This window comes from Megalops cyprinoides, chromosome 24 (genome assembly GCF_013368585.1).
Source record: "Megalops cyprinoides isolate fMegCyp1 chromosome 24, fMegCyp1.pri, whole genome shotgun sequence".
NCBI lineage: Eukaryota > Metazoa > Chordata > Actinopteri > Elopiformes > Megalopidae > Megalops > Megalops cyprinoides.
In genome coordinates this window covers 22,062,346-22,083,420 of record NC_050606.1, presented here as the reverse complement: position 1 = coordinate 22,083,420, position 21,075 = coordinate 22,062,346, and the positions used below count along the sequence as shown (strand labels likewise).

At 41.2% G+C, this 21,075-nt stretch overlaps 1 protein-coding gene across 1 annotated transcript in view; it reads right to left on the bottom strand.

The window, feature by feature from the left end:
• The window catches only part of LOC118770835 (GTP-binding protein Rheb-like), a 45,205-nt gene extending 27,176 nt beyond the window's left edge, over positions 1-18,029 (bottom strand). The window contains exons 1-2 of the mRNA XM_036518563.1: positions 17,742-18,029; positions 4,457-4,528 (exon numbers count right to left, since the gene is read on the bottom strand). Coding sequence (XP_036374456.1) covers positions 4,457-4,528; positions 17,742-17,793 — 124 coding nt within the window. The 5' untranslated portion in view covers positions 17,794-18,029. The remainder of the gene's footprint in view (positions 1-4,456; positions 4,529-17,741) is intronic.
• Between the last annotated feature and the right edge of the window lie 3,046 nt (positions 18,030-21,075).

Below are 21,075 nucleotides of genomic sequence, written 5' to 3'. Positions count from 1 at the left end.
ACATTATTATGCTGACACAAACTAACTGTGTACACTAAACAAACTAATGTGGTTTAGTTAAAGTTAATGCACTACCACTTCATTTTTATAAAAAAATATGTCTGGGGAAAAAAACACAATTGTTAACTTTTTCCTATTCCGTTTGTTTATTGATTTAAAAAAAAAATACTGGTGAACATTAGGGCAAAGGAAGCACTTGACAATGAAAGCCACAGGTTTCAGCTTTCAGATGCTTTTTATTTCATTTCAGATGCTTTTTATTTCATGTCTCTACCTGCTTCAGAGGCTGAGAAATAAAGATTTTAGTAAACCTTGACAATTCTGTCAATTTTTCAAAAAGCCTTCAGGTTTTAGGAGGTGGTTTTCAGAAAAGGCTTAGGTTTTAGAAAGGATTTTTAATAAGTGGCCTAGGTCTTAATGGGTTAAAATCAGACCTTTCTGGCTTCTAAACACCAGATCTGACCAAAGCACAACTAAGTTTTAAAAACAATCTCTAAATGACTTCACTGTACAAATGAGCTTTATCACATACTCATTACAGCACTTAGTGAATACCTGTTTTACAACTACTACAAAAGAAAATCCATGTGACAAATTAAAAAATGCATTATTTACATGACATTATTGTCATTTAGGGGGTGCTCTTATCCAGAGCGACTGCGATTTACTGAGGCAATTCTGGGTTCAGTACCTTGCCCAAGAGTCCAGCAGTAGTGCCCCAGTGGGGAATCAAGCCAGTAACCTTTCGGTTATGAGCCTTGCCCATAGGTATACCTACGTATTCATCTGACATGAATCCAAATGCAGTCTCTTCAACCAATAGCTTTAATTAACAGTGAAAACAAAGCAAAAGAAAAAAAAAACAACTCTGGTTCGTTCAGTCATAGAGTCTACCCTCATCCTGCATCAGCTGTAGGATGAAAAACACTTGATGAGAAGCTTAAGAGAAGATTAAATCTGACTGTTGGACTGAAACGAGGGGAACACCCAGTCATGGCCAGGGCAGTTATCTGTTCCTATTATCAGCGGGAGTACTGTGAGTGAGGAGCAGGGGGAAGCCGGGAACGCTCTGCGGCTGTCACGTCTCATTAGCGGGCGGGGTCGAGAGACGCCACGGTAATCCGGGCCCGAGGCCCCGCGAGCGGCCGCAGCCGTCGAGCCGAACCCAGAGGGGCGCGGTTCCCACGGGTCACGGCGCCGCCTTCACGTCGTCAGCGGCTCGGAGCACACCCCGTGCCCGTTCTGCCATGCCCTCTCCCCCAGGGCCAAGGGCAGCACAGAGCAACACGTTCCTCTGCCCCATCCCAACTGTTCTCCCTGTCAGAGGGCTGTCCCACGCGCCCCAGTGTCACTCCGACACTCTCCATTGCCACCCTCCCTACACGCTAACACAGCACCTTGGTTATCGGCATGAGGCTATGAGAGGTTGGGGGTTCACAGGGTTCTTACAGCACCAACATTTGAATAATCCTTTCCAAATGTAGACCAATCTACATTACCCTCTTTTCCCAATGAGGTGAAAATGTATCTTAAAATTTCTGCAAACTTATCAGTTTATATAGATTTACAAAGCCTCCACAGCCCTATAGGCCCGTAGTTGTTTAATTCTAACTCAAAACTCTAACAGTGTGCCCATGAGGAGTGTATTTTCATTTGTGCTGAATGTCATCCTTACTTTTAATAGAACTGCAAACCCAACAGGGACGCTGGGGCTTTATGGCCTTTCTCTTGCTCCTTGCCTGAAGCCAGGGTGAGCTATATATGTATCGATAGTACGCTGCTCTGTAGTGAGAGTCTACTACACCCTGCTTATTTTTCATTGAGAAACGTGCATGCTGGTGTGGGAGGAGGTGCAAGACACAGCGCCCTCTGTCTGTGGCAGATGGAACACTGATAACCCGGTCCACCTAAAAACAATGAAGAAGAATGGGCGATGCCTGGAGAATAGAGATGTAACGATTCGCTCAGCTCACGGTTTGCTTCGATTCACGACACAGTGTCTATGGGTCGATTCTTCCACGATATTTTTAAGAATATCAATAGAACTGACACTGGAATGAAAACAATGGATTTATTTTTGATGCATTAACAATGCTGAACTATTGTTGTCTTTTTGTACCATTAAAGTGTTGACAGCTTGACCCTAGGAGGAATTCTTTGAAAGCTAGACAAAAATAAAGTCTTCAAACATAAAATAGCATTGAACTGAATGGGTCTGTCTGTATGACATTAATATGAAATTATGAAAATTGCACGCTGAGCTAAAATACTGACAGATTTTTTTTCAGAAATATCAGCATATCCACATTTGCAGGCAGAAGCTGGGATCTTTGTGCATTTATAATATCCCCTGCTGTAGAAAAAACTCTTTCGTTGGGAACAGAAGTTGCTGGAAGTAGCTTTCTTTCTCACATCCCCTGACCGGAGTTTGTCGTTGTGGTGGCGTTGTAGATGCTGCATCATATTCGTGGTATTAGCAGTAGTGCAGCTGATAGTCTTTCTACAGTGTTTGCATACCGTCTTCGTTTTGTCAGTTAATTTGTCACCATTCTCCTGTTGAACGATCGCAAAGAGAAAATGTTGCCACACCTCTGATTTAAAGGAGGATGGCGGGTCCTCGATTTCAATCTCCGCTCCAGCCACACTCATTACGTTTCACGCTGACGCTGCTAGTCTGCTACTGAAGCCTCTTTCGGTCTATGACTGAAACATGTAAAACGTGAGGCCTCGATTGGAATGCCGGAAGCATGACGTATGACTTTGTACACTGGCAACACAAATAATGATACAGGTGTCTACTTTCATTTTATATATTTCTCTACTACCGCTGATGAATTGTAATGTAGTGTTTGTTGGTGTTTGTATGTATTTGTATGTCTAAACATTTGAAATAAAATGTATGCTTAGTGATGATATTAATACAAAAATATAATTAGAGCTGACGATCAAAACCATCCAACTTATACGATGCGTATCGTCACATTTTTGCATCGTAATGCATCGTGCTACGATGAATCGTTACACCCCTACTGGAGAGCCAGGGATGTATGATGATACCAAAGATATTAATTTACATTAATAATAAATTTATTCATTTTGCATATGCTTTTATCCAAAGCAACCTACAAGTGAGCCAGAGCACAACACAAGCAAAAAACCATAAGGAGTCAACAATATTGGAAGTGCTGCATGACCAGGTTTCAATGGTTGGCCAGACAAGGTGCAGTACAAGCTATATTCAATATTTTAACCAGATAATCAGCTCTAGGTGCGTAAGTCTGTGGTATTCTCTGTAGAATTTCAAGGTCTCTACCACAGGAAACTTGCAAGAACTACCACAAATAAACGTAAATACTTATTGTTCCAGGATAATGGTTAGCTTTGCAGCTCCAGCAAATCTTTTCTATGACCTGGCATTGGCTCTGCTGCTACTGTGAGCTGCACCGTATAGCGATACACATACATCAATGGATGAAACTCCCAAGACCTTTTATGCTTTTGTACCCACGCTGGGTAAGACTGTGGACTTATTTTTCCGCACTTCTGTTTAATGATGTGAGGTAAAGTAAGGACTTTGGCTGAGTTTTCTGTGCGGGCCCCATTGTGTTCGACTCGCAGTGCTTCGCCAGCACGGCTGAGCGCTGCTGTGAGTGCTTCATCAGCGTCACCACGCCGCTCTTAGCACCGCCAGCGTCAGTGTGTTTTATGCCCTCTGCTTTGTCAGCGTCACTGTGTCTCCACCACGTTGCATCTGCGTCCACATCCTGCAGCCCTCCTGTCTTTACTGTAAGGTTTGTTTCAGCGCTGATAAAGATATTGGTCAATGATAATAAGACTGTGCTGATTCGATTTTAGTTTACTTTCCCATGTACTAATCCATCTGGTTGCTGCTGGAGGAGAGATGGGTACATACATAAACTCTTTGGTCATGTTTTCCATTACAAATATCCCCACTACAGTGGAAACATTTTAGTTTTTATAACAGGCAACCAGCTAAATTATGAGGTCCAGGTTTAGGGCCCTGAAACACCACTGAACAAAAGCCACTGAACACAAGCAGTCTTAATATAAATTCCAAAGAAAAGGATTCTTAAAAGAAAAGTACAAAATAAAGACAGTACAAGCAAATACTGGACAATAGTATGGCCGGCTAAGGGTATCATTCAAGCACAAGGAAACCATTAATTACATACTTCGGTGTCACTTCATGTAGCTTGAGCATCTGTGTAATTACACTCTAAGTGCAACATTGTCATTGATGCAACTTTGTGATTAGTTGTTACTGTTGCTATAATGCCCTTGCCAAAACTTCATACATAAAGACGTAATGGTGTAATAACAGCAATTTGTGATATATCACACAAAGCAGTTAGTACTTACAAAGTGATTACAACACCAAGGTAATGTGGGTGGAAGAGACACGTGTATGTTGAACTGCATTTGTAAAGCGACTTACTGTTTTCAATGGTTGGGTCATAGGAGTCGACAAACTGGCCTTCCACAAACTGAATTGTCAATGAGGACTTTCCTGCAAAAAAGGGGGGGTAAAATATGAATTAATTGAGTGCAACAACCAGCTGCTGGCAGAGATTCAGAAGCGAAGCTTATGGCCCGTGTACCCAACTGTTCCGTTCCACTCCAGTTGTCACATTGAGTTGATCTGTATTGTCACAGATTTGCGGGAACTGCCACAGCTTGAGGAAATGAGAATGTCAAACGTTGCCCTGAGTCCTGAATCCTGTACAGACTGAGGCCTGTTCACTACAACCCTGCCCTTTCCCGGCCATAAATATCAGCCCTCCCTCTGCCAACACACTGACCCCTGGCTCCCTTTCAGTCCTGAAGCCACAACACCACCATCGCTATCCTGAAGGTCAAAGGCCAAAACTTTAGAAATGCTACAGCTCACACTGTTTTAGAGCATGGAAATGGTCACACATAATTGTTATTTTCCTGAGAGATAAATAAAAGAGAAAATGCCTACAGCGTACATACAAATCTTATTAATTAATCATGGTCAGAATATATACAATATGTAATTACCACTGATAACATACCATATATACAAATAACAATATTAATTTTACCTCATCATAAAACTGACTGTATGGATCTCCCATATACTAGTGCAGGCAGGAAAAATACATCTGCTGTTTCCATCATAGCTTTCTGCCTGAATTCCAGTTTTCCAGTCCACTGAGATTTTGGCCGGTTCCTTGTTTTCCTGATCTCACACTTCAGTTGCAAAGTTCTGACAGATCAGTCATGGAAGTCACTTTAAGGCAACACCTGATGTGGAGAGGTACAATGCAGTTAAACTGCCTTCCCTGCAGGCTGAATCATGACAGTCACCTATTCTTTTAAAGCGCTGTCTGGACCACAGAATGCTCCACTTTTTTTTTTTTTTTTTTGCAATTACATTCCTGCTGACAAGCAAGATGACAAAAACTAAATTAGCTACACTGTATGCAGAATTAATGTACGCAGAAGTAAGAAATAACCTATCAATTCTGTAAATGTGTGCTGGTACTGCAGAAAGGCAGTGTTGTGGAGCGTACTTGATTGTGCCCTACATACACTTTTTGTTTGATTGTTCTTAGGAAGCACAGCCAAGTTACTTTCTCCAGGATAGCAATTAACCTGAGGGGAGACTAGTTACAACACATGGACACATCTTTAATCTTGGGCTCACTGAACATATGAGAGCGCTTACTTTGTAAATATTCTTTTATAGAAGCAATCTGCTACAGGGAGGGTACAAGAGCATTGCTACAGCAGGAAATTGAGCCAGCAACCTCTAGGTTACGAGCCGTGGTCCTTACCATACACCATATTGTACTGTAGGATTAGGTTTTACAGCAATGTCTACTAGACAGAGCAGAGTCATTAAATGCAAGGTAAATTATAAGACGGATTTGCTCATTTCTGAGTTGAATGGTGGTAGCATCATGACTTAATGTGTCGTGGTGTCCTTTTGATGGGAACATCTTTGTTGCAGCTACACTATGAGGCTGTGAGGAAGGCTTAGAGGCAAAGATACAACGTCCCCCCCGTGAGGTCCTGCAGTCCGTTACTATAACAACCAGAGGTTTTCCACGGCACTCGCTGTTTGCAGATGTGATCTTCGTTCCTCCAGTCAGAACCCAGTGGACATGCTGTTACATACATAGGGAAGCTTTAACAATCTCTGCTATATTCCAGCTCCATTACGTAAAGCACTGTGCTCGACTGCAACAATGAGAAAGAAGCATAATGACATACAACATAATGAGAGAGACTTAACAGATTCTTTCATATTATAATGCTAATATTAAACATGGAAAATGAGCTAAAGAAATAAATCAATAAATATCTATTACTGGTCAAACAATAGCACATTACTGTCTGCGATGCCCTGGGTCTTCATCTTTGTCATCCTGTTTGCCAACATGTCACATAAATAAATAACCTCTTCTTTCACCAGTAATGTGATCTCAAATGCTCTGCCCATGGTTGACTCACAAGTGTGCATCACATGGTTAACATTTAAACTTCAGGACACGTCCTAAACAGTCGGTCAGTCACTGTTGGTGGCCGCCCATCACCTGTAGTCACTGCAGTGTGTCCCACTGTTAACAACCATCATTCCTGACTCAGCATTACATTACATTATTAGCATTTAGCAGATGGTCTCGTTTATATAGCTGGAGATGTACTGAGGCAATTGTGGGTTGTGTATATTGTCCAATGGTATGACAGCAGCGTGTCCCAGTGGGGAATTGAACCAGCCACCTTTCAATTACAAGTTCTGCTTTCTACCACTATCATCACACTGCTGCCCCATGTAGACTCAATGTTAGCTGCAGGTGAGAGACTGTCTGCGGACAGACCCTCACTGACTCTTCCACTGGAATACCTTAAACAACCAGCTGGTGTGTATGTAATCCTGCTGTCTGCTGACCAGTCCCCACCTTTCATCTAAGTAAAATGATTTATAGACTAAATATTGCAGCCTAGCTGAGTCCCTTATGTGTGTGTTATATTAGTCTTTCCTTCCAGAAGTGTACTGCTTTTTTGTATTTATTTTTAGAATGCAGCATTTAATGGTTCCAACCTGAAACAAACCAGGACATGGGTGATCAATGTGGTCCTGGCTATGATCCAAAAGTCTCTGAACTATTCATAAAATGTGCTGAGAGAGGGCTGGTCCGTCCTTTCTCAGTGGATTGATTAATAAGAGCCTGACTGACTGTCAATTAAAGTGGAAATTACAGCTCAGTCTAATCAACAATGGGGTCAGGATCCATGATACTCTGGTGAACATTAGAATAACTTTAAATTGCACTCTGGATAACAATGGAATAAATTTTCACCACACTCTTGTGAATACTGGTATGAAACACACATGCGTGAACACTGGATATATTTACATCCCACTCTAGTGAGCAACAGGCAAGCAAAACAAGCATTTAAATCTTGTTGCTGTGACCCCAGAAAAAATATTCCCAATCTCTTGTCTTCCTTTTGCATGTAATGTGAAGTCAATCTGACCACAATTATCTGTCAATTTAAAATGAGCGTGGCTATTGCACAATGACATTATGGCATGCTGAACAGGCCAGGCAGCTCTGATATAATCATGTATCGATTTGCTTGGTAGATGTCCTCATCCAAGCTGATTCACACACTGCATCCATTTACACATATTCTCCAGCTCAATCCTGGATGAGAAACTGCAGTGACCTGGTTACAAGTTCATTTCCTTCACCGTTCATAATGTTGCTGTCTATCATCCCTGCAAAATCATTGCAGATAATCCTCAAAGGCAAAGTTGATTAGCCGTTTCACCTGTATGATGTTTTTACATGTTAGATTTAGATTTAGACTTTTTATCAAAATGTAGGAAAGACCCCTAAGGAATGAATGCTCAATGTTTTATTGAAACAGCAGGACTGGTTATCTGACCCCGGAGAGAAAATAATGGACACCCTGCTTAAGACCCACTTCCTGTTGGCCCAGTAAAAAAAACTACAGTATAATTGAATGTAAGGGACACAGGCAGTGTATCCTGCAAATGCTGGTGCATGTCTGTACATGAACGGTCAGGGTTTCAACACATTAATGCTATCAAAGATCACCACTGGACCCCAAGATGAGAGTTATTCAAACAGGAAGTGATTTGGATACCAGGTAAATACAACTATCAAACAGCTCTTAGAAACAGACAAAATGCCTCTGTACAGTTAATCTAAATGAAAATTGCAAAAATTAGCTTCACAGAATTAAGTCTGAAAATTCAATAAATGTTTGAAATACTTTAGAAAGATGCTAAAGAAAGTTATGTTCAGCGTTCAGTCAATTTAAGGAAAACTGTTTGAATGAATTAAAGTAATTCTAAAATGTCATCGACATGAAAAAATCATATTGTTATGTAGTCCATGATTATGCTTCATGACCCTAGGGAAAATGTCACATCTGCAGACAGCATCAGAGATAACAAAACCTTTATAGAAAATGTCAGACACCAAACGCATAAAACTGTTCAATGGAATTACTCCATATAAATTCAGTGAACAGCATTCCCTGGGAAATGGTATACATGGCTTAAATGAAAGCATTTGCTACTTTAATTGCCACTAAGATTGGATTTTTAACATGTTTCATATCAATACTGTGCATGATGAATTTAATTGAGACTATATAATATCCCTGTGATGAACCGATTGATGGGAGGCCTTCAAAGCTTCCAAAGACCTCATGGGTTAAAAAACGTATGTATGAAATACAGGGTAAAATTAGGCCTCACTTAAGTGTAATACAAATGTATATTTAACATGCAATAGGTGTCAAGAAAGGCAACACTGGCCAATGTCCCATAGCTGTAGCATGCAAGAGGGTCCTCAACACTCAACTTTATGCTGTGGCTAATGAAATTGGTTAACCAATCAGAAATGTCTGTTCTTAATAATACAATCTACCCTTCCACAGCCCCACCCTGCATCTCCAATGTCGAGTTTATTTTTTGTGCCAGCCAATCGGTTTATTTAAAACACTGCCCACAATTCTTACCAAACACACTAAATAGAAAAATTCTTTATGTGAATTTGCAGCGCAATTTGGATTGTGTTGTGAGCTGGTTTGGTTTTGTGAGGGAACGACCAGGCACCAGTTACACAGAGTGTGTCTACATCCCAGCATGCCGTGCACAACAAAGGATGCATACAGGAATTCGAATCCCTAATCCAGCCATCGGGCCCTCTTAAGTTCCTGGGAAATCCCCGATGACATCACTGTGCATTCCAGACAGGATTAGTAATGAAAATGCAGGAAGCGCCGCTGTGACCAGCCAGGTGACCGGACGCAAGCTGGGGAGGGGCTGAAAACAGCGCACAGCAGTGAGGGCTGCGTCCATGGTCACTGCACACGTCTGCGCACATCTGCGCAGTCCACAGACAGCCAGGTATCTGGAAGCTATAGTTGTCCTCTGCGAATGCATCTGGGTGGACAAAAGTTAAACTAAACTGACTCAGACACACCTCACTGAGCTGTTGCAATTGCATAAGGTTCCTTAAAAAGGCTAATCATAAATTAACTCTCCTCTCCATATACAGTTCATATAGCCATGTGCCATGCATGGGCCTGCCACATTTCATCTGATCCATCGGCATGTCAGGGGTTAATTGCTCCTTCCGCATTGGGCTGAAAGGTACTGCAGTATGAATACCTCTTTCTGCACCTGAAAATCATGCAGGAATTGTAAAGCACAAAGCTGCACAAGCAGCTTAATAAATTACCTTATGACTTCGCCTAATTACATCCTCCTTTGGAAATCATCCATTTTTTTTGCAGGATCGCACCTAAGCCACCAGGCACATATTTACAATGCAAAATCCATGTGCATTCATGGCTTGAGGTGAATTGCGACCACAAATCCTCCCTTGGTACCACCATAAAGGCATGCCACAGGTTGTGTGGGTGCTTCTGACAGATCTGCTGTAGTGCTCAATGTGAGGTCTGCCTGGAACGTCCTGGAAACACTTCATACGAACATCTCTTGTTAGGAACTAAAAGTTTTGCATCCAAAGTCTATTTACACATTTCTAATTTCATATGTGTAATTTTACACATACTGCACGCTATACAATGTATGGCTGTTGAAAAAATACATTCGACAATATGTCCAAGGAACGCATTTATTAAAGAGATAACTGATATTCTAACACATCCAATATACTATGTATACATATACATAGCACATACATGTAAAATATGGTCCTTAGATAGGCTGACTGTATATATGAGCAATCACATTTTGTGAAGGTGTCTGCATGTTCTTCATATTTTGTAGGCGGTGTGTATTAGAAGCAGTGTTTACAGAGCTTCAGTGTGTTCCCTCTGGCTATACTACCGTGAGCGAGCTGTTAAAACCCTTTTGAAAAAATCATGAATGAACGATTCCCGGCGAAAGCTTGCCGCCCCGCATCCACTTCAAAGGCGCTGTCTAGGAGCACCGCCGTCTCCGTGGCTCTGTCCTCCCATCGCCTCTCTCTGCCCGCGCTCCCCCCCCCCCCCCCCGGCTTCACCAACAGCACTGTCTCTTCCACTACCTCTCCCCACGCTTTCCTTTACAACGCTTTCCTTTCTCTCCTCCGTCCCCGACTCGAGCTCCCGAACAGCGCTAGGACAGCACCGCCCATCATTGCTACCCGTCGAGTCCCCCAAAGACATCTCTGGCCGGCCTTTTACGTAACATCATGCTCTTAAAACTTTCATTGAGCTCAAGAACTTCTCCGGAGAAGTCCTACGTCAGCAGCTTTTGCGTTGCCGCTCCCCTTGCGCTTCGGTCTAGCCTAGACCTGCTTTACAGTCCAATGGCTCAGTTTCAAGGAGAGAGTAAAACTCTGGGGAAGTGTTTGGTCGCAGGATTTAAGCATGCAAGTGAGCTTTCAGAGAGCCCTTTATTTCTAGTGCATACTTTCTATTGTACCGCACTGTACTATATGTCTAACTAAACACTGCCGTTTTCACGTTTGTATAATTTTTTCAGAAAAAAATCAAATAAAATAAATCCTGCGGGCTGACATGATAAATGGTAATGAAAACTACCAACTAGGTAGCCACCTGTCTTTTTTAAAGTCAATGTAAGTATGTCAGAGTCTCAGGGCACTGGGTTCTTTTTGTGGTTTAGTTTTGCCTTTCAACTCCACAGAACTGAGTGTTCTCTCCTGACTTCACTGAGGCCAGGCTGAGGTCTTCATCAACATTTCTGTATCGATTACTTCAAATGGAAGCATGCATCAATAATTCAGGGAGCCAACACGTCCATCCCAAATTCACAACGGTGCTCACATAAGTGCTTGTTCAAAAGTTAAGGGGAGCCAACCCACGCAGGGACCTGATTTCCTCTGGCCTGAAGCGCTGCCTTCATTTAGCTCAGGTTCCAAAGCAGATTGAAATTAGCATTATTGGCGGTAAAAATTCATTCGAATCCTCACATTCATTTCAAACTGAAATGACAGGCTTTGGGAGCTGGCCTGAAAGATTCTGTTCAAATCATTTCAATAAGCCGTGTCCTTATCACATGGTAACATACCACAATGTCTTCTCTGTCAGGTGAATCCCAGATGCCTCTTTTGCATATTTCCCATTTCGCTTAAAAATCAGGTTACCACACAGGAAATAGCTATTGCATAAATTTGTACCGAATATGGAAATAATTACACTGTAGAAAGTGAGGTTTCACTGTGTTAAACCAGTCACCACTCCTTATTAAGACTGGCCTTAAGACTTCAAAGATTAGCTTAAACCACTTCATTTACAGAAAACAGTTCACATTTTCAGGGCACACCTAAATTCTGTTACTTTGTTATGTTGTTCATACAGGGGATGCAAACAAAACCCTGAAAGATATCAGCTCATTGCTATAAGGCAACAATTTCATTCTTAAATGATTTACATTTTCAGGGTGATGAATGAGTGAAGACAAAACACAAATATGGCGAAAAATATAAATATGGAGTGAGCTTAAGGGCTTTTGTTTCCTTTATGCAATCTAACCAAATGACCCCAGACAGAGGTTAAAATGCAGGACAACTGCTGTTTTACTGTGTCGATAATATTGACATTCTTCTATACCCTGACACATCTCTGCATTGTGACATATTCACAATAACATCGATATAGTTCCCCAGGGGCGCCTGCAAAATTTCATTTTAGGGTACGCACAGAAACCTGACCACGCACGCGCACGCACGTACACGCACGTACACAGCGACAGACAACTGAGAGAGGGAAACGCCACTGACTGATTAATGAATAATTAAATCTGGCCTACCTGTTTGAAGTTTACTCTCCTTCTCCCGGTCGCATCGAAATGTTTGAGCACTTCCTCACAGACCAGACACTGATCACATATCTTAACTGATGAGCGTTTAGCTAGAGGAGAAATACGGGGACATCCTAAAACACTTAATGTGGCTTAATGTTCCAAAACTGCGATCAATGATCACCAAATTTCTCTCGGACATCTCTTGTCAGAAATACTTCCTCCTGTCAAAAAATCAAAACCGAAATCCTAGGAGTATGGTCATTATCTCACCTTAAGCGTTTTCCTCTCCGTTGACACCCATTATAAGGAAAAAGCTTGACGTGGCTTAATGTCCCAAAACAGCGATCAATGATCACCAAATTTATCTGACATCTCACATGTCATAAACACTACCTCCTATCAAAAAAAAAAACTGAAATTCACTAAAAGGGGTAACTATCTTGCATAAAGCCGTTTCTTCTCCATTGACCCCCATTATAAGGAAAAGCTTAACATAGCATTATGGACCAAAACAGCGACGTATCAGGACTAATTCTCTAGCACGTTTCTGATCATGAACACGTTCAAGAACCAATACGACGACCCCATGGGTTTAATATAAACACTTGTCATAAACACTTTCACATATCAAAAACCCGAAATCCAAGGAATATGGTCGTTATCTTATGTTAAACCTTTTCCTTATAATGGGCGTCAATGAAGAGGAAAGTGCTTAATGTATGATATCGTCTATACTCATAGGTTTTTGGTTTTGATTTTTTTTGACAGGTGGAAGTGTTTCTGACAAGAGATGTTCGAGAGAAATTTGGTGATCATTGATCGCAGTTTTGGAACATTAAGCCACATTAAGCCTTTTCACGTTAAGTGTTTTAGAATGTCCCGAAGTATGAAGTGGACTTGTAGCTACATGATCTGTGACTATCAGTAAACATTCAAAGGTGGTCACCATGTCATGCCTGGTACTTAATAAAGTCGGTGTATCACAGTTTGTTGTTTGTTTTATAGCTACTTTTTGAGTGTGCCGAGAGCTAGCTGCAGATGACTAACAAGCTAACTTTAGCTTGCAAGCTAGCTAGCTAATTGATACACCTAGTTAGCAAGCTAATTTCTGCTTCAATAGAAATTTTGAAAAAAGCACAATAAATGCCAAATAATTAAATTAATAATTACTAGAATTACTAATTAATAAATGTTTAAATCCAAAAATGGTCTATACTTTAATTCCGTCAGTCACAATTGTGTCATCTTTTACATGTAATATTTGGTGGAAAAGCTGGCGCAATAATGCGCCGATCTCCAACAGGGACATTATATAGGATGCTAGCTTGGTACCTAATATTAGCCTACTCATTGATAGATTTGCCCTGTTTGTGTGCTGCGTACTTAAGAATATGAGGCCTGCCTTTTTCCAGGTTACGCCTTTACCAACAAAGCGATTGGCCATTTGGTGTAAAAACGGGAGTTCCCTTAATGCAACCGCCATTTATATTTCAACGAGTGGTCTGTCTCCTCCTTTTTAATGTGTCTCTCTCAATTTTCAATTGCAAATTTCAGTTCCAAAGAGCTTTATTGACATGACAAACACACACATACACATCTCTCTCTCTCGTGGAGCACTCACAAATCTGTGCGTACAGCCGTAGGTGCCCATGTAGTTCCGTAATATTTCAATCATTAGGCCTGATGACAGACCATAAACTAACAATACTCAATGGCTGAGCAGATGGTGTTATTCAGGGTCAAAACATACAGCTTAGATGTTACTCATTACCCATCCATACCAGGGCTATTTTATGAAAGCAGGTCAGTTTAAGTATACTGCTGAAGTGCAACAGCATGGGAGATTCAAACATGCAACCCTCTAATTCAGCGTTTCTCAAACCTCTCCTGGAGGGCCACTTGTCCTGCATTTTTTAGATCTCTCCCTGCTCCAACACAGCTGATTCAAATGATCAGTTTGTTATTAGGCAGCTTCAGAAGTTCATAACGAGTTGATCATTTGAATCAGCTGTGTTGGAGCAGGGAGAGATCTAAAAAATGCATGACAAGTGGTACTCCAGGAGAGGTTTGAGAAACGCTGCTCTAATTAAAAGTCTGCATCCCTGACCCCAACAGACAATTTCCCATTTGTAGGACTCCCCTTTACAGTGCATACTTTTAGGCTGCGTTCAGTGTCAGTAACAGGTTTCAAAAGTTTTCACTGGTCCAACTTCAAAATGGAAAGTTGACTTATCCTCCTCTCACTTGAGAATTTGATCGATGCAAAGCTCCACAGTGCTGAGAAACATGGCGACTGTGAGGAACTTTGGAGTACTGTTTTTCTGTTGCTTTTCTCTCAATGAATTAATAACGTCTGCCCCAACCACCTACAGCTGACTATGAGCCCAGGCTAAAACCAATCACTATTCTGGTGGGTTAAAGAAGAAGGTAAAATAACAACATATCAACATGACTATATATCAGCTACATATCAATGACCAGTTACAAAATGGAAAGGCTTTGTTGGTCACTGCAGACCACTAAAACTCAGAGCAAAGTTAAACAGATCGCCTGCATTAACAATGACCACAAAAGGGAACACCTCTCAATGCATTCAAACAGCTGAGACTCTCATTCAGACCTGTCACCTCCGTGCAGTGGAAACCCAAGACAGAGCTGAAGGCACAACAAGTTAAACTCCTATGAGACCAAGACACTGCCGATGTGATTTGTATGAGCAAAAAAACAGGACATTAATAGTGTGTGAACTCAATAATGACCATTACCCATTGGCCAACGTGATCTCAAGGAATTTCTAACAAATCTACTCCTGTATCATTTACCATGGTTTGTTGTTACAATTAAGAATGAAATGACATTTACAGTGTGTGTATGTGTGTGTATGCCAGGAGGAGGGGTACATTATTCTAACTAACATATACAGTTAACAATGTGATTTTTATGTGCCCATTAACTCACTGACCTGGCAGCAGACATCCATAAAATGTCCTACCATTAGATTTTTAATCAAGACTGTGATCACATCAACTAATGAATACGACTATGACATCTAGTTAAGCCTGTGGATAGATCAATCAATGCTACTGAATGGATCTGCCCTGGGAACAGCAGATTTACAGTAAGATATAATGTCATTAATGTCAATGCTTCTCACATCAAGATGATGTACACTTCCCCAGCTTACAAGACCATGGCAACACAATGTCACATCGCTTTCAGCCATTGCTTGACTAATGGGGGGGGGGGGGGATGGGGGGTTAAGGTAAGTACATCTAATACAGTGCAGATACCCAGAGCTCCCTTTACAACCTTGCTGTCTGAATTCCCTTTTCAAAGCTTGCAGTCAGCTGTTATCTAACCCGGTTTCCTTTCAAGTGAGGTTTTACTGCTTTAATGCGTGCTTGCAACTTCAGCACTGCTATCATTTGTATCTACAGCCACTGAGACGGGGAACAATGCGCCGCCTATTCGTAACGGCCCCGAAAACAGGCCTCCAGATGCCGGGCCGTCGCTGCCCAGATGACCTACCAGCCGAAAGATACTTGGGACCAGTGGAAAAAGAACTTCCTGTTCTCTTCCGAAAGGACATACTGTACGATAGTTTCAACAAGCACGTGCTTTACTTCCCGAGGGGACGTCTTACCATCTGAAGATTCAGTATAGACTGCGGAGGATTTAAGAAGAAAACATCCAGAACGCAAGCGTCTTTACAGCTGCACATTCTGGTAGTGCATTGTGCGGACACAAGTCAGCTGCAGTGCGTGTAGTTTTAAGACTTTATTTATGGAGTTCGGTAGCTGGCAGCTGCTAAGCTGATGAAACCCGCAACACGTTGACCTCATTAACGGGCCGTAGCTAATTACTGTGTGATGTGACGTAATGGCATGCTCTCCTCCGTGCTGCTTTGGACGGAGCAGCCTTGGCACATTCGCTTATGTCGGTGCCAGACACCTGCAATCTGTGCCATACAGGTGCCTGCGCTGGTGCGTCCGCTCGCCTACATGTACCTCACCATCCGTATAGCATAATCGACATTTTAAATTAAATTTATCCCGTACCTTAAGTAGAATCGGGTCAAAGTGAAGTGAACCTGACGTGAACGTTAAACCTACAAGTGCAACTTCACTTTTACAAAAGCGCTTAGTGTTTTTGGCGGGGAAACTACCGTAAACTACATGTTCACGCACAATTTCTGCCAACTGTACTGCTGACATAAGTGGACACAAAGTATGGTATTTTTAGAAGCAATGGGTTAACCTCCTAGGTGTACTGCCGACCTGCTTTGGCAATGGACGACAGCTGATGACATCTTATTGATCGGTACAATTACCACGATATGCTCTGTGGTAGCTACTGTCAGGATAGCCCTGCACTCTTAAAAGTTGAACGCTACAAAAGCATAAAACCTTACTGCGCTGTCAAGAAGTTAAGTAGGCCTAAATATAGCATTTTTTCCAAACAATTAAATCAAGGTAGATGGTCTGCGCCGCTCGACATCTTCGCTTCGCCCTACAAGCGTCTGTTCCGACGCGTGCCAAACTCGTGTAACGCAACCTGCGAGCAACTTAAATTTGCGGCATGTTGCTGAGCATGCCATGCGGCAATTGCTACTTTACTCTTAAATCAGACACACAAACTGACATTAGGCTTTGGTGTAGGTATGCGTTTTCTTTTCCGCGGCCGAAAAAGTAACTGTAACCAAACCACAGCTTCGCCGCTCAGTTTCACTAAAAACGACAACGGACTGCATCGAGCACAACATTCCCTCTAATCCTTCATAGTAGAGGGGAATACCTGCTGTAGGCTACAGCTAGCCTGTATTAGCCATTTGGCTTCCACTACGGCACCAAGTTGTATGTGCACTCGGCATATATTCGGTGTTCTAACTTGGCTACAGCTGAAATACATAACGCGTCTGCGGTTTATTGAAAATCTTCGGGAAAAAATGAATTGGGAATTGTGCAGCTGGGCACTATATACTGTGTGTATATATATAGGCTACAGCTAGAAAAGCGGCTATCAGGCTAACATGGCAAGATGGTGTTAACTAGCCAAGCTACGGATTATAAAAGGAAAAGTTCAGCAATCCGCTGTTCTGAATCTAGTACACATGATAGGTAGTAATGCTCCATCACCAATTTTTCTCACTTCCTAGGCAGCTGAATTCAAATGCACGTGTGACTTTTGGCTGTCCAATTGAGAAATTCGCCTCCTACTATGAACTCGAGTGAATGCTTCGCCTGGTTATCTGAGTAGTCGGGAGTGACATTTAGCGAGCTACTATCGTTTTATGTTCTCCGTGGTTTCGCCCGCCTCATCCCAGTCCTTCCATCAGTGCACAACGCCGGCTAGGTTCACCACAGACCTATCATCCCGTCAAACGGACATGTATCACATCGTCACAACACAGTCTTTATTTCAAAAATGTACTTACCCACGGATCTATACCCCAGGATGGCGATCTTGCGGGATTTCGGCTGCGGCATCTTTTTTTTTGCTAGCAACGACACATCAACTTGGCTGGCGAGCTAGACGACCAATACTAGCAACATACGGAGACCTGGAGAAAGCACAGAACCGGCTTGAATCTGGGACTGACTGAATGACTCAGAATGTACAGTAAAATTGTAATAAAATAATATCGGGGTAAAAAAAATGAACCGAATTTTCTACAATTTTACGAAAAAAAAACTTGACTATCTGTAATATCTGCGTCACTCCCATAAGCAGAGTGATGAATTATTCAGAAGAGCCCACCGTTGGTTGGTTGCGTTTAGAACGTAGGCGGGACTTCACTGGTGTCGCAACTATTATTGGATTGCGTTAGAGCCTCTCTTTTCCAGAAACGCACTCTTAGGGAATTCATTGGTTCCTGGATACTGTTGTGACTTTGGGTGTGCGCGGTGGGTGGTTAGGTACATTGTCATTCATAGTATCTAATTAACATCGTTGCCAGCTTAGTGGATTTGAACTCTTTTTTGGGGAATTTCCGTAAGGATACCAGACCGGGAGATGTTGCTGTTTGAAAACGGTGATTTTACTTTACTGCAGCGTTGCTCCTCGGCTTGAGCTTTTCCTTTGGATTCTTATTAACCAAAGCTTATGTGTGCAGTATTGTAAGACAACGTGGAACTGGTGTGTTCATTTAGATATCAATCATTGTTACCCACACAACAGTGAAGCGCTCACTTTTGTCGGTTCCAGATGTATTTATGTGACTTTGATACTCTACTGAAGCTGATGGAAGACATAATTTTACTAAATACTATTACTGAGTATTGTAGTACTGTCAATATTGCAAATAAACGACAACCGTATCTACCCTCCACGACTCAACTTTGTAAAGGAAAAGCGTGGGGAATATTGTCATTTGTTTGGCAACCCTGACTGTTGGAAGAGAGCGTGTGTATAACTGTAAGTATGGTAAGCGGGATCTCTGGACCTTTTTTCAACTGACGAGCGCAGTCCAGAAGGCACCAGATGTGAAATACAGGCAGGCTAGGCGCCAGGCGGCAGGCCAGGCTCCACAACGGCTTCTGTTCCATCATTTCTCACGAATAATGAATACAGTAACGGCTATCATCATAAGTGTAATTAACCCACTAATAAAACATCACTTGACTAATTGAGAATCAATAGCTACAATATCACCGACATGGTCATTTTCATTGCTTCAAGTACGATTGAGTTTAGCTTATGATGTGTAGTGCTTACTTTAGGATGATATTCGTACCACCAATGATTTCCAAAATAATATGTTGTGTAGTAGTAGTAGTATTACAGTAGTAGTAGTATTATTATAAAAAAATAATAATAATTACAATAAGTACCAAAGTAAACTAAGTACTTTAAATACTTAGATGTAGGTAGTTGTATTTTGATTGAAAATGCTGTGCTGGTTATGTGCGCTTTACTGAGAGCGCTTTATATACAGTACATACAGTTGATTGAGTTAATTTTACTCAATTGTATATATTGTACTGCCCTCTAGCAGCGTAATTCAGAACTACATACCCCAACCTCTGAGTTGCATTCTAATTGTTTAGTATTTGAAAAGCTGCTTTAATTTCTTTTCAATATTTATATCGAAATTATCCAACTAAACAAACATAGCAAATAATCTAAAGGCATGAACCAGAAATTTTATCGGGCAGTCTCCATTTACTTAGCCTTCCTCTGTATCATTATTTTTGTGGTTGGTTCTTAACTCTGCTGATAAAATACAGCGACCTAAGACTTTTTTGTAGATACTGGAATGACACACACGTGAAACGTGATTGTCTTAGTCATCCTGTGAATGGAGCGATTGTACGCACACTCGCATACACGCCCATGCGCACGCATGCACGCACAAATTCATATACGCTCACACACAGGCACAAACATACTCTCAGGCACGTTTAAGCAATGTAACTAAACGTGTAATGCCATGTTGTGTGTGTGTGAGGCACCTCAGAATAATTACTCTGAGATGTAATTGACAGTTGCCACAGTTTTAGCAAAATAAAATAAAACAGTATTTCCTGCGTATCAATAAAATAAGTTCACTTACGGTAAAACAGTACCACTGGACTCTAAATGTTTTTTTTTTTTTAGCTAAAGGTGAGACCCTCCCTCAACAGTTCACTGTGTGATGCTGCTGATAACATTAGCACCGGTTCTGGGCATTAGTCTTTCCATTGTATTTCTGAGGATATTGAGAAACGACAATCCCAATCACCAGTTCTGTGGCAGAAAGAAATGATTTCCACGGTGACTGTGGATAATGTTTAATGAGAAATTGTAGCTGGTGACAGATCACCACACAGGCTGTCAGCTCCCATTGCTATTGTCCAGGTTTAAGAGCTTTTTTGATTGCAGCATAAACTAACGTGTCATTTTTCTTACACGTGCGCGTTTTACACTAGTTTGTTGTTTTATTGTTGTCATTATTGTAACTTACTGTTTTGTCATGCTACCATTTTTGTTAACTGCATCAAATATAATATATAACATTCTATTATTATAATAATATTTTTTACACACAAGGATTTTTTCCTCAATCATTTTCCATCTCCTGTTATTTAAGAGGATTTTTTTTTTACTGTAAAGTGCACTTACAATTAAAATTGAATTGAATGAACAAACAGACTAACTTTCTTTCCTCTGCTAACTGGTTTTGTGGAGTAACCATGTCTCTGTAAGAATGAAATGACATTGGGCATTGTTTTTGATTCAGTCAGTTCCTTACATGGAATGTTTTTTAATGATTTTACATATAGGAATATTTCAACCCTGAATGCATTATGTTGGAGCCAATTTCAGAGGTGAAGATACTTATACTTTACAAACAGAAGGGATTGATGGAAAGCTACAGAAATCAATCACCGAGAAGCATGGATTACATTCTTTCTTCATGATATTGTTCTTCATAAAACAAACCTGTATTCTATACCTGTCATTCTTGAGGGAAAGAAAGGCAGGCTGAGACACTTTTGCTGGAAATAACCATGAAGAAAGATACACAGAGGAGATTTTTAAAGGTGGAGGTGTGGCTTCAAGTTATAAAGAAAGTGCCTCGTTACTGTGTTTTCACACATTTGTAAAGTAGCTGTAAGACATAAAACAGCAATGTTTTATTTCTTGGCATCTTTTTGTGTATTGAAGAATGTGTGTAATTGAAAGGTGTTTTTTCCCATGTGTGAATTGCCTTTTCCATGATACGAAAAAGATGTATTTTTAAATTGCTTAGGTACTGTAATTTTACCATTACCACACAAATTAGACCA